At 38.0% G+C, this 21,464-nt stretch overlaps 1 protein-coding gene across 1 annotated transcript in view; it reads right to left on the bottom strand.

Annotated features, from left to right (window-relative positions):
- Positions 1–21,464, bottom strand: part of SCAPER (S-phase cyclin A associated protein in the ER) — a 322,376-nt gene that overhangs the window by 216,445 nt on the left and 84,467 nt on the right. Inside the window, exons 9-16 of the mRNA XM_067534777.1 lie at positions 19,193–19,455; positions 15,689–15,937; positions 13,066–13,236; positions 11,791–11,866; positions 11,486–11,603; positions 10,980–11,091; positions 9,623–9,763; positions 2,208–2,363 (exon numbers count right to left, since the gene is read on the bottom strand). Of these exons, the coding sequence (XP_067390878.1) occupies positions 2,208–2,363; positions 9,623–9,763; positions 10,980–11,091; positions 11,486–11,603; positions 11,791–11,866; positions 13,066–13,236; positions 15,689–15,937; positions 19,193–19,455 (1,286 nt within the window). The remainder of the gene's footprint in view (positions 1–2,207; positions 2,364–9,622; positions 9,764–10,979; positions 11,092–11,485; positions 11,604–11,790; positions 11,867–13,065; positions 13,237–15,688; positions 15,938–19,192; positions 19,456–21,464) is intronic.

The raw sequence follows: 21,464 nt of genomic DNA, 5'->3' as shown, positions 1-21,464 counted from the left end.
GGTATGTCTGTATTGCAATGTAAGCCTGGATTCAGACTCAGGCTGGAGCCCAAACCCCACTTTTGCCTACACAAAATCTCTCAGGCTCAAGTTCGGACCTAGGGTCTTAGGACCCAGCAGGGCTGGAGGGTTCGATCCCAAGTCAAGTTGAGACCCAGGGTTTCAGCTCTACTGCTTTGCAGAGAAGACGCAGCCCCATTGATACACGTTCTGGGAGTCCACCAAACGTATTCCATAATCCCATGGGCTAGATTCCTTTGTCATCTCTATCCCAAGAATTGCCAGTTGACTCCCGGGAAACAGAAGCAGTCCCCCTTGATGTAGTGCAACACTCGGTAAATTAGTGTTTAACCCTTCCATGGTCTTCTGAACACTGAGCTGCAAACACAGCATCAGACAACCTTCTGCATTTGCAATGGAGACTGAACAGAAGTAGCCTTTCGCAAAACTTGTGCATCATGGGAACAAAGCCACATTTTGGTAAATCTCTGGTCAGCAAAATAGTGGACTTTGATAAATTTACCAGAAACGACCATGCATACAAGCTAATAGTGAAGAAGTTGGCAGCACTGCAAATGTACTGGACAAGTGATCATTGGAGGGTGCGGATTAAGAGGCTTACAAATGAGTATAGAAAAACCCAGGACCAGAATCTCACCTTAGGCAACTTGCTGACATCATGCTCATTTTATAATGAGTTTGACTGGGTAGTACTGAATACTGAGCCGAATACAGAGCCAACAGCAACGCATGATGATGTGATCAGCTGGGATGGCATCTTACTAGCTTCAGAATCCAGCATGGGGACTGATGGGAGCCAGCAGCAGGCACCGGGAGAGGACAGTGAAGTGATTCTGTTGCTGAAACTGGTCCCAAAGAAGGCTTTGGGGCAGGAGCAGCAACAGCATATCCTGGGGCTGTAGCTGGAGGAGCTGTTTGATGCACCTCCCCTGAGGAACAGTTTGCTGTGGAGCCTGCAACACCCACCCCTAAGCCTGGTAAGTTTTTTGCTCCATTTTAATGCTTATTAACACACTAATGGGAAGGATTTCCATTTTATGAACCAATGCAAAAGTTATTAGAAGCCGCGGCTACCAGCATGTATCTGCTAATTGTGGATTGCATGCTACCAACAGCTTGGCTGACCCACTCTTCACCATGTACAGTTCAAAATGGCAATCAGAAAATGCAAACAGCAAAAACACCTTGAAAATGAAATTTTACTTGAGAAAGGTACAGATCTTTAAATAAAGCATTCCTATATCTTAAAAATAACAACCTTACATTGCCATTTCTGTAAGTATGCCACTCTATAACCACTCAACAGTGTAATAAGCCATCTGGAAACAGTGATGGGGAGGAAGGGAAAGGAGTTTTCCATTTACAAATCTAATCCATTTCAGTTAAAGGTAGTTCATGCAGACTATAAGTGACAAAATCATTTGTGCCAAATTTGTCTGGCGTTTGAATTTTTTTCCAGAAACGTGGCAGAAATAAAGAAGGATGGCTGTGGAGTTGCTTGCACCCCTAACAAGCTAAGCCATGTGGAAGCTAACAAAACATCCTGTTGATTTCCTCATGAATTCACAGGTGAAAGATACTTGTGGTGACCTGAGGCATGTATGGGGAAGAAGAGGGAGTTTACATAAGAGAAAAAGTTATGGCTTTGGATTGTAACATAGGAACCAGTGCCAAATAGCAGATGTACGAGGCTGGAGAAATCTAGCATCTGAAGGGTGTAGTCAAAAATATAGAGTTCCAGGAACACACAAACATTGTCTTTGTGGTTTTAAGCAGCCCTATAAAATTGGAATATTTATGTTAGCATTCATAAGATGACTATTTAAATACAGTTTTTGCACTGAATATGTTCAGGTTTTCATCCTAAAGCCCTCAGTTTTGCTAAAACCTATTTGCTACTCCATTACAAGAAAACCATTAAATTTTAACAGAACTTTTGAAGACATGAAGAGTCCCAACTATCCAGTATTTGTATAAACAACCTTGTATAGATTTTAACAATTGTATTTCTCCTAGATTCCTGAAGCATTATAAAAAAGCTATATGTGGAAGCTTGGTTTTTGTAATTTAGTGCAACAGTTAAATCACAAACTTTCATAATCATGTGTAATCATGACTAAGAACAAATGTACTGCTTTTATTGTATTTTTGCAACTATTTGTTCCACTAGAAAAGTTAAATTATACCTGAACAGCTTCATCACGTGCTTGCTTTTCTTCCTGCCTTCGTTGGCGTTCTTCCTGTAATTCATTTAGCCTTTGTTCATACTCTTTTAGTTTGGACAACACATCATGACGTTTATTCTGGGCTTCTAAAGTGTTTATAAATGCAATTTCATTTACCTGCAATTAAATGTACAAGAAATTTGAAGAGCTAAAGTAACATTCCACAATTACTGGAGTCTATCCTAAGAGCATCTTTAATTTTTCCAGGTAACAAGAGGTTTGCAGCACCATGTACCCTTTCACTTGTCCCTGGTTTTTCATAAAAAATTCTTCTGTTTAGTCTCAGTCTGAAGCTATCCTTTGTTAAGGACTGGGATATACATTATAGAGAAAATAGGCATATTTTAAAACAATGTACCTAGATTATCTTACATATCAACAAGAGAAGGTTACTCACCTTGTGCATAACTGAGGTTCTACAAGATGTGCCCCGATAGGTGCTTCACGTTAGGTGTTCGTGTAGTCGGAGATTTGTAGTAGCAGTGCCCCGTGGGTCACACATTTGCGGCCCCAGTCTCGTGCTTGTTTAGGTGTTTATCTGGCACTGTGCGACCAACCCCCCCTGTTCCTTCTTTACTGCAGAGCTATTAGTGTGAAAACTCCCAGGTAGAGGGGAGGAGGGAGAATAGTGGAGCACCCACAGGGGGACACATCTCGAAGAGCCTCAGTTACTGCACACGGTGAGTAACCTTCTCTTCTTCAAGTAATGTCCCTGTGGGTGCTCCACTTTATGTGGCTTCTGAACTGTGCCCTCCGGTGGACAGAGGAGGCGTCAGAGTTGATGATAATATGGTAAGTCCAAATAATGCATCAGAACTTGCACATTATGCTAGTGCATAGTTTTGTGTGAATGTATGGGCTGAGGCCCAAGTTGCAGCTTTATAGATGTTCTCAATAGGGATGTTGTTGAGGAATGCTAGCGAGATTGCTATTTCCCCAGTGGAATGTGTATGAACCCCTGTAAAGGGCTGTAGAATGTATTGATGATAGCACCATTTGATACAGTCAGAAATACGTTTGGAAAGCCTCTGCTTAGATACAGCATCTCCTTTTGAGCGATTAGTGATTGATATGAATAGTTTTGTAGATTTGCAGAATGATTTTGTTCTGTCTATATGAATTGCCAGTGCCCTGCAGACATCTAAGATATGAAGTATCGATTCTCGTTTGTTGTCATAGGGTTTACAGTAGACTGTTGGTAGATGGATGGGTTGATTGAGGAGACAATCTTAGGTAAAAATTTGGGATGCGGTCTCAGGATAACTTTATCTTTAAAGATTATGTAGGGTGGGTCCGCCATGAAGGTCCCCAGTTCTCTAACCCATCTGGCTGATGTGATTGTAATGAGAAAGGCTAATTACACTGAAAGGTGGAGAAGAGAGCAAGTTGACAAAGGTTCAAATGGGGGTCCGGTGATACCCCGAAGAACTAAGTGCTCTTACCTCTGGATAAGTGTTGTTGAGGCCTTTAAGAAACCTTTCGGTGATTGGGTGTGCAAAAACGGATAGGTCGTCCACATTGTGGTGAAATACCTAAAAGCTGAAAGTTGTACCCCCATTGAGCTAATGGAGAGGACTGATTTCTTAAGTTCTAGTAAGTAGTCCAGTATCAGGGATAGAGTGGCAGAAGCCAGTGTAATCTGTTTTGGCACCAGTTATCAAATCGTCTCCATTTGTATAGATATGTGTGTTGGGTAGTTGCTCTATGACTATTTAATAAGGCGTTTTGTACTTTCTCTGAGCAGGCTATTTTGGGTTCTTATAACCACGCCTTGAGATGGAGAGTTTCTAGGTTCAGGTGAAGGATTTGACCTGCATCCTGGGAAAGGAGACGAGGAAGGGTACGTGGTCAATACACTGACATTTTGAGAAGGTAAGGGAACCACATTTGTAGAGGCCATGTGGGAGCAATCAGAATTACTGTGGCCTGTTCTAGTCTGATTTTGTGAAGTACTCGTGCAAGGAGGGGAATGGGAGGGAAGGTGTTAAAGAGAGTAGCATTCCATTTGATAAGGAAGGCATCACCCAGGGAATGATGGCCCAGTCCCGCTCTGGAGCAAAATTGGGGACATTTGGCATTGTGTGCAGTCTGTGGCTGGGAATCCCCATTACTTAAATATGTTGTGTAGCATTCGCATGTCCAATTCCTACTCATGGTCTTGAGAAAAGTTCCTGCTTAGTGCATCTGCATTAGTGCATCTGCTGATTTCCAGGAGGTATGATGCTGTGATGTGGATGTTGTGTGTGATGCACCAATTCCATAGCCATATGGCTTCTGTCCACAGGCAGTGAATGTGCACCTCCTTGCCTGTTTATGTAGAACATGCATGCTGCATTGTCTGTGAGGATTTGTACAGTCTTGTTTTTGTTTATGGGGAGGAAGTGGGAGCATGCACTGTGAACAGCTCGTAATTCTAGTAGACTGTGGTTATATTTCGCCAGCAATGCTTCTTAGTTAGCAATTTTGGAGTGTAAAGTTGTCGAGGAATATACTTTGTGGACAAAGAAGTTGAGACTTCTCCAGTCCTTGTCATATGGCATATTTTTGGGGTCATATTGTTTGCCCTGTTCATAGACTACATCCACGACCAGGGAATTTGGTGCAGGATGCAAGAACAGAAATTCCGTTCTCTTTGCCAGCACATAGTATTTTTTGTCAGACCTCTTGCAAGTTGATGGAATCGTTGCTGGGGTCTGCCAAATTGTTTTGACAGGTTCCATAATGGCACTAGTCATGGGCAAGGTGATTTGGATGAAGTGGCTATATGTAAGATGTTCAATAGTTCTTGTTGTGTTTCCTGGACCTGTTCTAGGGATATATTCAGAAAACTGGTGACTCTCTGATATAAGTCCTGAAATTGTTTAAAGTCATCACCCATATTGGGACGGGGTGGCATAATGGTGTCATCAAGGGAAGATGAGGAAAAATGTGCTGTTTGAGCCATTTTCTGGTCAGAGGTCTGTTCTTTCTCTTCGGCCATGTCCTCAGTGGGTTCCAATGGTTCTGGTATCGAATATGAGGGCCAGTGTTGTGTGTTCGTCCTCGGTGGGCTGGGTGGTTTGTGGTGTTGCAGTAAGTATTGTGCCCATTGATTCCAATAAGCCCTTTGTGGTGGAAAAGGCATCGGCGGCATCCATGGCTACTTGAACCAGTGTCCTTCTTTGAGTCTAGTATGATAAGCCCTGTGTAATGGTGTGGCAGGTCTGGTATGCACATGGATTGGAGAAGACTGGTGAGAGGAATATATTTCCTCCTCAGGTTCATGATGGAGCTGATCGAGGTGGATTGGTGATGGCACTCGGTACCATCTGTACTGGGACAACCTCGGTACCAAGGATGGGCAACTTGGGTATCAGAGTGACCATTAAGTCTTTATGGCACAAGAATTCCTGAGTGCTGCTAAAGTTGGTACCATGGAATGGCTGGAGGCGGTATGGAGGATTATGCAATGGTTGTTGGTGTGTGCACCGTGATAGAATACAGCAGCATGGTCTGTGGTGTTGCAGAGCCACTGGGTGCTGAGTGCCTGGTCAGTTCCATTGGTATCAAGGCATGGGATTTTTGTTTCCCTTTAGTGCTGGTACTGGAATTAGCCTGCTTAGGGTCTCTTGGTCTTGCGGTATCCACAGTACCGGAGGGTCCCGCAACTTCAGCTGTGGAAGGAGATGGCGCATTTAGAACCATGATGGTTTGCCGGTTTGGAGAACACCATTTCTTGGCCAAGTCCTGTACTGGTGGAGGTGTAGCCCACTTTTTTGAAGCTTTCTTGGTGAGTTGCTCCTAAGACTGAGCCATAGAAGATGGACTTCTGTCAGAGACTGTGGATGGAGATCTCTGTCCAGGAGGGGTTCTTGCCTCTGGCTCAGACACTGGTCTGAGAGATTTCTCCATAAGGAGTTTAAGTTGCAAGTCTCTTGCTTTTCCTAGCCCGGGGTTTTAGATTGTAGCAGTGCAAGATCTTCTGCACTATGTGTACCTTGCCTATGCAGCAGATACACTGTGAATGCTTATCTGAGACCGATATTGAGAGTCTGCAAGTGAGGAAGCATTTAAAACCCGGGGAATCAGGCATGCTCCTAAAGTGTGTATTTTTCCCTCCCTTTGAAGGGGAAATAAAACTCTATTCTAACAGCTCAAATGGAAACCTAAACTTTCATTGTTCAGGGGAAAAACTAATTTTTTTCCTAACAAAAATTAATGGGGATAAAAGGAACTAACAATATACACTAACTAAGTCTAAATGAAAACTACACTAATTAGATTAGGCAAAGAGGCACTGCTGATCTCCGACTTGAGCCAAAGGCAGTAGAAAAGGAACTGAGGAGGAGGCGGGATCAGTCGCACTGTGCCAGATAACCACCTAAAGCAGCATGAGATGGGGACTGCGCATGTGTGACCCAACCAGGACACTACTACTACAAATTTCCAATTATGAATGCAGGGGCACACTGTTATGTTAAATCCTTGGAAATTACTTGTATTCAGAGAGAAATTAGCAAGGGACAGAGAGAGATGTAAATCCATGGAAAGTCTTTATTAAATGACAAAAAACCAGCCAGAACTGGCTGAGGTATCCCCTAATATTCTAACTCTGTTGCAATAGCAACGTGCTAGGCTCTGTTGCTACGGCAACCTAGGCAGGACGCAAAATACACAACCCGCATGAACACGTAAAATGGAGCACCCACAGGGACATCACTCAGTTCTGTTTCTTTCTTGTGACTTTAGGCAAGTCATTTAATCTGTGTAACTCAGTTCCTCTATCTACAAAATGGGGATAGGAATAGTTAAACAAAAGAAATGGGATAAACTATCAAGAAAAAGTTAAATTTAGGCTTAATACCAGGAAAATTTTCCCAATAATGAAACTTACTGGATTGTGGAAATTCTCTCAGGGTAAGCTATAGAAGCCACAAAATTTGGGATATTTAAAACAAGAATAGATAATGCACTAACCAAATACACTCACATGAATAAAAATATGCATGTGCATGAGTGTTTGTAGAATCAGGACCTATATGACTCAATCAGTCTTTTCTATCTTTTACTTTGAAAATTGTATATATTTATAGATTTATTAAATTCTGATATTCACACCTCACAAAATGGAATGGTTTTAAAGTGGGTATATACATATTTGTAATTAAGGAAAATACATCAAGCTCAGTAGTCTTTTTCTTTCATACCTTGTTATTATCTATTTAATAAATCCATATTTACTATTTTATTGATCCACCCAAGAACAGTACATAATGTTTTAATTCTAAAATGAACATTCATACTAAATGACTCATGAAAAATTGATGCACGGGAGCCAATTTTGAAGTGCATTTCAGATATTTAATTTTTTTATATATATTATATATTAAAAATATGCAAAAATTTAAGCTTTGTCTTCCCAGTGGTTTTCGCATTAGAGCTATACAATCATTTAACTTTAAATTATTTGAGGTAAGTGTATTTTTACCCACTATGCATACTCAAGAACTGCTGAAAAGTTTTTGGTGAACACACACACACACACACACACACACACACACACACACACACACCACACACCACACACCACACACACACAAAATATTTACATCACTGTGAATGTTTCAGAAAAGAATATGCAACTGAGAAAAGACAAACTATTATTTAATCTTAAATAAAATATGTTTCAGAAGGAAAGTTATTGAGGAAAAATCACAAAAAGTTATTAGCATTAACAAAACACATTAGGAAATACTGAATACAAAAGAGACTACACTGTCTTACACAATCTGTCTATTACATTTGTGTGAATCCATAAAACGATTGTGCAGATGTAAATCTGTGGAACAAATAAAAGGCCAAACAAAAGATAGATTTTCTGCTTTCTTTACTGACTGGAATACATTTCCAGAACAGATTTTGCAGTTCAGTGAACAGCAAGCAGTGGGAATTTGGAAAACCAATTGGGCAGCAACAGTCTTCATAGTCTTTCAACTGTACTACACTTAGGCTAGTATTTCTGTAAACCCAATTAACCTTGATCTTCAAGAACAAAAGAACCACTAGAGGCAGCAGATCTCACATATTTAAACACACACGACACTTCAAACATCTGCTGAGTTGGGAATTATGTTCTGTGATTTAGTTAATAGAATTACAGAAATCACACTGGTTTGATGAAATAATACCGAAAATAAATGTGTTAAACTGAATTAGACAGTTTAGAATAGATTCTGAACTAAGTAACAGAAACAGCCATTAAATTAAACTGCTGAACCAATTTTGTCATGATTATGATAATTAACAAAGATGAAAAGGTGTATTAATCATAGTTCAGATATAGCGGTTCACTAAATATAACACACAGCATTCCAGTATTAAGGGGACACCTTTGTTACAGCAAAAAAGTGGTTTTAAAATATATTCCTCTTTTAAGTTAGTTTATTGAAAAACTGTTGATTAAGTAAAACAAAAAGCACTTATCAGCAACTATCAACCTTAAGAAAATAGACAAAGTCAGGAAAGCATTGATAAATTTTGTCTGTTTTCCTATAATAAATTCACTATGCCATATGTAGGTCTCTGCTTACATGCTTTCCGGTAGTTTAACAACATTACTAACTCCTTACTGATTTTTTAAAAAACAGCTAAAAACACAATCATCAATGCTTTAATTAATGTAAAAAACTAATATTCTAATCTACATTCTTGTTTCTTCAGCTAGATACTTCACAGACCACGAAGTAAGTACATTTTAAACGTCTATACTGGGGGCTCTGAATCATGTTTCATGAGTCATTACTTGTGTTTGGAATTCCAGTCACATCTAAATCCAAACCATTGGGAAGGAACAGTGGATTAGTACGAACATGTGAAGAATGTTACAGAACTCAATTTAAAGGGCCAGATTGTCCTTTAGTCCTAGAGTGGAGGTCTAATATAGGGAGAGCACAATGAACTTTCCCCACTTTGCACATCTCATGCAAAGCAACAGGGACAATTGTAATTAAAGGCACTGGCTCCTTCTGTGAACCTTCAAGGGGTACAAATTACCCAAAATCCCTTCTGCAATATCAAGTGTAGAGGGGAGCATACTTTGCACTATCCAAAGGGTGGCAAGAGCACTACTGGCTCTTTATTCAAATCCCTCCTTAAAACATATTTCTTCCACTTACCTGCCCAATGATAGTTCATCCATGAAGGATTTTTTTAAAAAGGAAAACTTTCACCATTCTGAGATTGAACCTTATGTGCTTGACTGGTGATCATATGTCTGATCCATATTGCCTGTAACAGATAATCTATATGCCCTTCAGGATAGAGACCATGTACAATAGTACAGTGCTGAGCACACTCAACAATATAAATAATAATGTTTTTCTATACAGACATCCTACCTTTGCTTCTTCCTCTTGTGCTTTTTTCACAATTGCTTGTAACTGCACTTCACGTTTAAATTCAGCATGGAGTAATTTTTCCTCCATCATCCTGCGTCTCTGGTCCAGTAATTCTTCTTTCCACTTTCGCACATCTTTCTCCTACACACAGTGTATTAGTGCATTACTCCTACAATGCTGCAGTTAATGTCTGAATTTTCCCCAGTATTTTCTATTTTGTAATCTTTAGCTACAATAGTGACAGTACAATGTTAAGCTATCCTGCAAAACCCTGCAGTAACTTTAGTCTAGCTGAAAGGAAATGGAGTCACCAAATGCCGAAATTCTGTGAGCTCTTTTGATGTGTCTCAGCATTTAGAGCACTTTCCCTGTGTAAAATGGAGTTACTGGGAGATTTTCTCATAAATCTCACAGCACTTAATGATTTGGCAATAACTTTGTTTAATGATGTCAACACTATTTTACAAGTCCAGTGCACTACTGTACACAGTCTGACAAAAGCCTTTTGCTTCAGGTAATATAACAAACTCAACAGGAACTTTGAACCCTCAGACAGAGAGCAGACCAGGACCTTCTGATGAAGCCAATCCCTAGAAGCAGCAGGAATTCCCACAGTAACAGCTTGGAGCAGCACGGGAGGGAGAGATATCTGCACAGCCCCTGGATGCTAACAATATCAGAAGACTGCTTTTTACAATCTGAACTATGGACATGATTTTCCTTCTGATGGTTGGTTGCTCACCCCAATCTCCTCTCATCCCTCTCCTGTACAATCCCTCACTCTCAAATTCCCCTGACCTCTCCATTTTGACTTCCTTCCCTACCCATCCCCATCTCTCCATCCCCATCAATGTCCCTCTTTCCTTTTATTCTTTATTCACCCATTCCTTCATTCCCCTCACCCTGTGTGGCTCCCAAAACAAGCAAATGAATAAATACAAATAAATGAATAAATAAATAGAACTAATGAGATACATGACTATCATCACCCTGATCACGTGATTTATGTGCTTTACACCTCTCCCCCATCCTTTTTCTGTTGTTTCTCTTTTTACACTGGCAAGATCTTTGGGGAAAAGTGTGTGTCTTCCTAGGTATTTGTACAACACGTAGCACAATGGGGGCCCAATCTACAATGAGATCTTTAGGTAATATAAATAATAATAATATACAAGCCTCCTAGAAACTCAGGTCACTTGTGTGATGCACTAAGATTCTGCTAGCTCAGACCAGAAGGCAAGGTTCATTTTGAAGTTAGATCTGAACTTCATAACAGAATATGTTTTTGGACCATGTGAACAAAATATACTCTTCTAAATGAAAACAGACAGAATCTTTTTAACTATAGAAAGCTTACCCGCTCCATCAGTTTTTGAAGCTTTAGTGTTTTCTCCTCACGTAACTTTTCTCTTAGCTGTTGAGCTTTCATCTGTTTCTCCTCATGTTTCTTTTTAGATTCTGCTATTGTTCTTTTAATATAAACATAGTAAAATAATGAAAGAACTGAGATTGACAATCCTTCAAGCATTTCAGCTATCCAAACATATTTAGAAAAGTAAAAAAAGCACTATACCTCTGAACTGTAACTTATTTGATTTAATCTCATGTATAAGTATTTGATTAATGTATTTAATATTATCCCTGTACTGTTCTTTCAATCTCAGTTTTAGCATTTAAACTACTGTTCAATACAGTACAAATGTAACAAACTTTATACCAACAACAACCAGCTCTTATATAAGCTTTTTTCCTCCGCAGATCTCAAAGTACTTTATAAAGAAGATAAGAACTATTATCATAACTTTATGCAACTGTGATTCTACTTCTATTTTGGCTATTCAAGTCAGTTGAAAATTCCAAGACCTTTTGCGAGATGGTGAAGAGAGTTTCTCATGCATATGTATTCCATGGCCTGGTGGACGTGCAGGTTCTTCTTCCACTATATCACCCCATGAATTATTTTGACGCCATGATTCACGAGCTGCACAGAAAGGAAACATTCAAACTTATGTAATTTAAAACATAATGTCCAAATAACATCACTCTGAACTTCTCAATGATTTGGGGGTCATTTCTGTTCCAAATGCATAACTGAGTATGAAAAGAAAGCATCTCTCATAAACCATTATTTTGTGTTTAGATCAATACATGAATACATAAATCTTTACCTTCATAATCTGCCAGGACATCATTCCAGTCCATAGACATGCCACAGAAAGATATACTTCCACTGCCCATGCTAGCCTGAAATTTCACAAATGATCCATGAAATCAAAACTGAACCCTTTTACACAATCCTATACTAGCAGAAAGGTGGATTTTTTAATTCCATACAAACTTAGACTGAAGATTAAGAGCAATTAAAATAGATGAACCTGCAGAAATAGACTGAATCCCTAGAGAACTAATTTTTTCTGAGTAATTTTTAATTTCGGAATAATGCCTTTATTATAAATGACAGCTCCTGCTGCTACTAAACATTTTACATCTCTGAAGACTGATAAACTACCATAAAGTGCCACAACCTCTTTACTGAAACTGGCGTTTTATGGTTATTACTAGTTTCATAGTAGTGTCCAAATGCCCCAGTAGGGATTGGGGCTCCACTGTGCTAGGTACTGTATGAACATAGCCTCTACCCTAAAGAGCTCACATTTTAAGGACCTGCAAATATATATGAGTCACTTTACTCAGATGAATAGTCTCACTGAACTAAATTCTATGGAAAGTCACACAAATGTGTGTTTCCAGGATTGGGCCCTAAATAATTATTCTCTATGTTTTCAAAATGATACCTGGGGTTTTAGTTACCTAATTCTCACAGTCACTTATACCCCCTTTCTGCTAATGTTAGTCACACTGAATAGTACCCTATTCCATGAGTGGGCTCATAGATTTCAATGAGACTACTCGTGGAGTAAGGTATTACACGATGCAAGTAATGGTAGCAAAACTGAGCTTTTGGCTATTAATTTAATTATTTCTTTGAAATTTTGAGGGCAAAATAGATCCAATCAAACAGGAGATTTTCTCTTTAAGACAACTGAAAAATTAAATGTGCTGATCAAAGTCTCATACCAAACATCTCCCTTCAATTTCCATCTTTGCTTTCTTTAAAAGTAGTATAGGATCTTTCCAGATAGAATGCTTAGATTTTCTGCCAGTTAGTTGGTCTGGCTAACTAATTAGCAAACACAGTAACACAAAATACAGAAAGTGAAACACAGTAAGAGCAAAAATACTTTAGGCAAAGTTCTGTAAATGTATGTAGTTGTTATAGTTATTACATGATAATGTAATACATTTATAAACTTTTATTATCATTCCATATAAAATAAACTGCATAAGCCAAGTAGGAACGCTAAATTAAATTCTATTCTTACATTCTGATGACATCTATAACCACTAAAAGTTAGTAATTTTAAAATAGACTGAAAACTCACAGAAAAATCACTATCATTGTCAGTCTCAATGTTAATGTAATTGTTTTCTTCTGCTTCAATCTCTCTAGTTAATTGCTCTTCTTCTGCAATAGCACTAGCTATGGCTTCTTCATTGGCCTTTTCCAGGCGATCTGCTAACTCTTCTTTTTTAGCAAGGACTTCTGCCATAGACTGTATAGAAAAATCAAAAATTAGAATTAGACTGGAAAGTTAGAAATAAGTAGTTTCCCAAATATGGATCATGTTACATTTTTGGAATGTGGATCATGTTACATAAATATGGATCATGTTACATTTTTAGGTCAATTTACAGTTATTTTCTATTTCAGCTGTTTACATTTATAGGATACATTGAATGAATTAAGAAAACAGGCTAAAATGCTAGTAGTTTCAAACTAATTAATTAAATGGCTAAAGAACATTTGTTACAATACGGTATCATTATTCTGTTTATCTACATTCACATCATACCGAAAGAATATTAGAAGATACTACTGGTCATTGAAAGTAATGAAACAAAAATGTGATTAACCATTATTCTCTGACTTACTGCCCTCCACAAACCCTTTGCTAGAGTCAAGGACTAAGCAAAGCAGACTGAGAAACACTAACAGTAGTTAAAGCCTAAGGAAGTCTGCATGCCTTGCTACATGTCCACAAAGGGAGAGACCCTACTTTTCAGTTCCTGAGTGACTACACAGAATTAATTCAGAAGACAAGTGAGGGTCTATGCAGATGATATATTTGGAGAACTCTACTCTAGTTACTGGTAATGAACCTCATTCAGTTCTTAATGACACCTCCTCCTCAAATATCCACTGTTACCAACACTGGTTCAGCTTATTTGCTGTTAGCAAAGTTGGGAGTGCTAAAATAGATGAACAGATGTTTTCTAATCAATAGTGTCAAAATTTCTTTAGGAGATGAAGGCCCAACTACCCTAGGGCTTCAAGCATTGCTAACACCAGTTAAACTGAAGCAGTGTTAACCATGGTGGGATATTTTTGAAAATTGTCTTTACTACACGCACCTCCATTTGGAGATTACCTAGCACTAGCCCAATTTGAAGGAGAGATTATAAATCAAAATGAACTGCAGGAACAGTTTACAAATCAGGAATTTAATCTAGCCTCTGAATTTAGACAATACTGTTGGAATATGAACTGAGTTTTAAGTAGCATCCTTGCAGATCTGCAGAATAGGAATCCAGGTAAAACACATGCTTTGGAAGCTGCAGTATTTCTGGTGGAATGAGTCTGGAGACCTCTAGAACAAGAAGAGGCTCTTTTTTATGAACTGCAGTAGAACTAAATATCCACTTAGATATTTGCTGATTTGATATGGGATTCTTCATAAGCCAGAAACAAGCTATGAAGATTGCAAAAACTCTTTATGTTCTCAATATAAAATTTGAGAGCATCCTGTACTCTGCATACAGAATGTCCATTCCATGAGAGATCAGGGATCAATATTTAACCATGACTAGCTACATGATGATGAACATCTTATCTATACAAGGCAAAAAGTCATGGTCAACATTATGTCAGCTAACTCAATTATTAGAAGCCATGTTTATACTCATTAAAATCTTCAAATGTAGGCAAAACCTAAGTGGTAAAGAGATAATTCATTCATCACAACCATTAATTACTTTGCCCCTCTGCCAAATCTGAAAACAAGGTGACACCTTTTAGTAGAAAATAGTTCTTCAAGTCATAGATATTTTACTTCGTATCATGAAATAAACTTATAATTAAGATTAGCAGCCTGTTCTGGGAAGTCCTCTTGCTGCAAAGTGACATCCATGTGTGACATTAATGGTATGCGAAATTAATGTAGGAGATTTTAAAATAGTTTCTAGCTTGCTTTATTAGACAAGACAAAATCCTGTTTGAACAGTGAGCAACATGTTTAAATTGTACACAGTAAAGTTATTATTCAGATTGCTACATCAGCACTAAGGCACTTTTTTTTTTAAGTACCCAATTGTTGAAAGAATCAGAAATAAAATATTATTCATGCCTCTTATACTTCAAAATAAGCAAACAAACAGAACTATAAGGAAATATTTTCTATTGTACAAGCTCACTGGTAAGAAATGGTATGAAACAATATGTCAGCCATGTTTGCCAGCTGCATAAAAGACATAAGAAAAGGGTTGGATTGATTTTAGTGGGGAAAGTCTGACCATTCCCATATTTGTTTCCAAATGAACTTCAGTAACTCATGCTCTTCCAATTCAAGCAACTAGTGGAATTACTACAACAATGAACGTGAGCCTGTTTAAAATCAACAAAGATGAAAGGAAGTGAAAAATCATCCTGATCACATATCTAGAAAGAACTGGAGTTATGATCCTTGTAATCCAAATCAGTGCATTACTGTATATTTAGCCTAACTCAGATGTCTTACTGTAATCAATTCTAGAGTTGAATGTACTAGAACATATGCAAAAAATTATTTTTTTCCTTACAACATGCATTAGGAGCTCTATGGACTTTTTCACAACTTCAGTAGCAGGCTAACTATTCTGTAGCAGGCTAACTAAATATTGTGCAATGCAGAGTGAGAAACCCAAGGCACATTTTTGTAATTTATTCAGAATTCTTGTAAATTGTCTTACCAATCTGGAAGCACTCACATTTGAAATGTCTGAGGGGTCCATTTCGCTTTCTATCTTGTTTTTTTCTGCTTGAAGCTGTTCTCTATTATCAGATATCAGGGAGGGAGATTCATCAATTTGTAGATTTTCTGAAGTAAGTTCAGTGTTTATGACAACTGCAGGCATTTCAGAAAGTGTTTGTAAGCAAGAACTGTCTTGTAAAACCACGTTGCCAGTGTTTCTGATATCTTCTAGTGTGTGTGCTGTGAACTAATAAAAGACGTATTTACAAAATAAATCAGATGCAACATACTGATTTTCAAATACACTGCTTGAAAAAGAAGCTTATAAAATACTATACTTAACCCTCACATTTAGGTGATGCAAGTAGTGCCAGCTTTAGTTACAATTGCCTGACACTTTCCATCTACTCATAACTTACAGGTTGAAAGTGCCAGCCTGAAGCTGCTTTTATTTATTTCAATTTTTTTTTAAGTTTCAGCTCAGCCATTTCCAAGAACAAGGTTAGTGAAAGAGACATCGTTTTGCCCATGTTAAAAAAATTTTTTTACAAGCATTGCTTTGAAAAGCTTTGTCTCTCCATGCTTTGGAGTAGGGACATCTAGCAGCAGGGGTCCCCCTGGTGTCAGGGATGTGCCTTTTGCTATCCTAGAGAAAATTCGGCCAAATTGGGCAATATTACAAGTCTCTGAAAAATCTGAGTTTGTACATGCTCAGTACAGAACCCTGCCTCCTGTGGTGCACAGGACGGAATGTGCTATGGGAATAAATCAGCGCTGTGAGGTGAATGAGGCTGTTGTCTGCAGAATACCTGCTTCATTTGTTGAAACAGTTGGAAGGTGTGCTGTAAATGAGGCAAGGAACTGCAGGAAGAGAAAGGATGGTCTCATGGTTAAAGCGACTGAATGCCATTCTGGGGAACTGGATTCTATTCCTTCCCCTGCCAGATTTCTTATGAAATGTTGGGAAAGTCATATACACCAAAATTTTCACAGGTGACAACTACTGGTGGGTTTGTTATTTTTCGGTATCCAAGTTGAGACACCTGAGGTCTGATTTGCAGAAATGCTGAGAACTCAACTCGCAACTGACATCAATGCAGACTGCTCTAAATACAGAAAGTGATATAAAATGTTAAGTACTCTGAAAAATCAGGGCATAGGCAGCTCAAAACTATGGAGTTAATTCTAACTTTGAACACGAAGATGTAGCAGAGGTGACTTTGAGAAAAGAAGAGAAGAATAACACATGGAAATATACTACAACATTATTTTATTAAGGCTTACACTCTCCCCTCCCTTTTAAAGTGCAGAGAAGAGCAAGTGAGAGTTGAGGGGGTGGAAATATCTCCAAAGCAACAAAATGCAGGGTCTTGTGGCCTCACCAAAGTCAATGAGGTTGCACTGCTGCATAACTAAAAGCAGAATTTGGCAGAAAGGCTATACGATCTATTCAGTGTTAATACCTGTCTATAAATAAAAGCTAAATGTTATGTGGGCCTTACCCTGCAGAGAAGAGGATGGGAGGATTGGTACAGTGGCAGATCTCCAGGCCATACTCCTTCCTCAGCCCACCTACTTCTTGCATTCTTACAAAAAGATGGCTCCCAGAGCTGAGCTATATGCATACTATGGGTTCGCTAGAAACCTGTCACCCACCACTTAGGCAGAAGAATGACACTGATACTTTTTCAAAGAGACCATCCAGAACTGCAGAGGCAGGAGCAGGTATGCTTCTTTGAGTGTAACTCTGTAAACTCACTGGGATTACATGGTGAATATGAGAGCAAAATTTGGCCTCATATTGTTAAAATCAAACAACATGCGTACTTTAAGTGTTATCATTCTAATGATTTAAACATAATTTACAATATTTTGTTTATATTGGCATCGACGTTATTTATATCATAGTCAATGTTGCTAATATACTTATTTGCAATATTTATATTTGCTTGACTATGTTTACAGTGTAGTCAACACTGTTTATGAGAAAATCAATAGTTATATGGCAAAATCAATGGTAATTTTATGAAATAATGTTGAAAAACACAAACATTCCCACTCCAGCAAAATACTTCAATACAACAATGGAGACAACTGCTATAACTTTCTTACTAAGCTTTCCTAACAATAATATTTTAACCAAATTATATTGACCAATAAATAATTTCCACCAACATTACTACTATTACAAATGATTTTATTACATGCACTGCTAGCAAAACACATTTCCTTTGACTGCACTTTAATATCTATGCAGCTAGGGTTTTATACAATGCTCATATAACAGTTCATTTTCACATAAAGGATTACATTGATGGCCAGATTTTGCCTGACCCTTGCACAAATGCAATAATGAGAGGAAGCAAGGGACTCTCCCACTCCTTTGCTATTTTTCTCACCTCTCTGTATGGAAGCAAGGTAAAATTGCAAACCTGTCACTTTAATGATAATGCATATTTTTAGAGTACAGAGACTGTCACCTGATTCTAGTCACCACCAGAGGAAGTGGGGAGGGGCCACAGTAAGGCCTGGTCTACACTGCTGCGCTGGGTCTACGTGAGATACGGTAGTTACATAACATATTTAGCGTATCTCACGTTGACATACTTAGGTCTACGTAGTATGACGTCTTCAGAATGCTATGTCGATAGGAGAGTGTCTCCCGTTGACACTGCCTTCTGCTTTTCTGGGAGGTGGACTAATTCAGTCAATGGGAGAGTGTTCTTCCATCAACTGAGCAGGTCTACACAGATCCGTTCAATCGATACCACTGCGTCAATGCCTGCCACCGTGGCTGTACAGACACGCCTTAAGTGTCAAAGGATATATCCCATATACCAACCGCTCAACATCATCCATCAGAGATGTCAGCCACACAGGGGAGATTAGGCTGCATTCCTCTAATGAGAGTTACAAGGGACTTACTCCATTTGCCTGGGAACTCCAGGAGGCATTGTAGTCTGAACCACTCCCAAAGTGGGCACGTGGCCTTGATGACATAGGCAGGCACTCATTGTGCAAAAGTGAATAAAGATAATATTTCTGATGTGTTTTAGTTGGTTGTCTGTGCTAGAAACTACTGTTATAGCCAAATTTGATTTTTACACTTTAAAAAAAAATTAAAACATTTTGGTTATTGTCCCAACAAATAACATGTCCAATCCTGCAGCTCTTACAGGGGAGCAGATCCACTGACTTCAACTAAGCTGCCTACCACCATAAGTATGCCCAGTTATTTTTCTAGACATTGTAAAATATATAGTGCATCTCTATCTGAAATGAGTTTTTCGTCACTGTCAGTTTATGTCACCACATTAATGTCATTCACAATGTATATTGTGTACATTAAACATAAAAAAAGATTTGATAAAATTTCAAAATATTTTAAAACTTTACAAACAGGTTAAAGAATAAACCAGTGGACATAATAACCTTGATTAATGTTTCTATATAAACATTAGCAAAATAAAAAGATAAAGAAGTGTTTTCAAATTACACTTACCTGAGTCCTTTCAGCAAGAGGATGCTCACTTAGATATAAGGAATCTTTCTGGAGAGGTTCTGTATTTTTGGATGCACTATCTCCATTGAACGAACTCTTCTGTTTACTTTCTGATGCTCTGAAGACTACATTTTCTTTGTCACTGTCATCTTTAGACCTTAACAGTTCTGCAACTAAAGGAGTTTTTGTTGCTACAGCTGTAGATCGAGATCGAACAGGCCTTCCACGTTGAACTGTTTCCCATCCTTCTGCATCCTTCCGTTCTACAAAAAAAAAAACCAACACCCCACCAAGAAAAAGCTTTATAAATACAATTTTGCAAATTAGCAACTATTTTATTAACATTGTCTCAATTGCTCTTGCTCTTTCCTCTTTAAAAATATTAGGAAATCTATTAGACACTGTTCAATAATTTTCCTTCCAAGGGGAACTATCAGTTTAAAAATCATAGGCCTCCATCCTACAAACTCTCACATACATACTTTACTGATGGGAGTAGTTCCACTAACTTCCAAGGGGCTATTTTCATGAGCAAAGTTACTCATGAGCATAAGTGTTTGCAGAATGAAGCCAGATGCTTTTTAACAATAGGTTTTCCTATCTATGTTTCTATGATCATTCTAAGGCCCTGATCCCGCAATCAGAGCTCAATGCACAGACTCTTGCACCTATGTAGAGCCCAATTACTTCAGTGGGCATGCATGCAAGCACAAGGATCTGAGGCCATATGCTATTAAAAGTGAAAGTATTTTTTAAAATATAATTTATTATTTTTCTATGTGAGCTGTTTACTTTTTGCATTTCTCTCAGATCGGATGACAAAAATACACTATTTAGTGTCAATTTCCAGATAATTTCACTTACTAAGTCTCAGGAAATAGTAAAATGCTGCTAAGTTTGGGTTGCAAATTGCAGGGGAAGTTTATTTGTTTAGAAGAGCAGTTTCCATTGTTTGTTTGTTTTTAATTTCATGGAAATGTTTCTATTGATCACAGTTTTATACAAGATCATTTTATTAAAAATACTATCATTTGGAATAGTTTTGACCTAATAGTGTTGGATTAATTAATATTAAATAATAAACTGTACTGATTCGGTTTAGATCCTTTCCAATAACTGCTAAGTCAGAATAATACCATCATTCCCAGGTCAGATTTCTGCCAGATTCAGTTCTGGGGGACATCTAAAAGGCTTTTAAAGTTAATATCCCTAAATATTTGCAGAATCAGCCTTACTCAATCAAACTTTGTAGGATTTGTACCCTACAGAGAAGAACATATAACATTATCATTATTTTCAAAGGTTATCAGCAAATCAGTTCTCACAAAGTTTATGGAAGACTCATTATTAAAGCTTCTACTTACTTTTTTGCTTTCAAAAGTAAACTGAAGGAAATCTTTTATGAACTTGGACTGTTTAACATATAAGTATATTGGCAGATTGTCTGCACTCTAATGGACAGGAGTATGTATTATCTATAAAATCCATTCAAGAACAAGGAAATTTATTCCAGGAGACGCTATGTGGAAAATAACAAGCTTTTGTCCATTTTAATATTTGCCTTTGTTCTCTGAATTTTGCCCTTTACTCTTAAAATTAAGCAATAGAATATGTGAAAAGTGTACAAATAGTCTTGGCTTCTAAAATAAAAAATCTAGGAAATAGATACTTTTAGTACTTTTAATAATCTTTCGCCTTGCTAGGCTCTACATCATTCTCTAATGACCAAGGCCCCTATTCTGCAAACACTAAACTTACCAGCTTTATTTTATGCATGCAAGTAATTCCACCAATACCGATAGGTCAACTCATGTATGTAAGCATAAACATGTGCCCAGGTGGTTGAAGAAAAAGACTCAAAAATTTGAATACTGGACACATGGTTTTTAAAATGAACATATAAAAAGTTTTTAAAAATATATTGGGCGCATTATTATGCTCTTTGAAAAATCTTATACCCCTCCAGTAGCCACACTCATACTTAAAAGCACCAGCTTTAAGTATTGGTGATTAGACAACCATTTAGGGAGATGAAGGAATAAGACATCTGTTCCCTTGTATGACACATTTGTTTGTTTTACAATATATATGAGTGCCTTGCCTTGCTCTCAATTTTTATGTTCCAGAATCCTTGAATCCTTTTTGCCAACAACTCTGAAGCACCATTGTAAACCAGTACAAGGGTACGAAATCCTGCAAATTATTGAACTCCAGTGTACCTAGGGATTGTATTACAAAGTGTTGCAATGCTACGGTCTTGGGACTTCTAACA

Source organism: Emydura macquarii, unplaced genomic scaffold, assembly GCF_026122565.2.
Source record: "Emydura macquarii macquarii isolate MOO-44397 ecotype Brisbane River unplaced genomic scaffold, CSIRO-AGI_Emac_v2 contig_3451, whole genome shotgun sequence".
Lineage (NCBI taxonomy): Eukaryota > Metazoa > Chordata > Testudines > Chelidae > Emydura > Emydura macquarii.
This window is presented reverse-complemented; position numbering and strand designations above follow the sequence as displayed.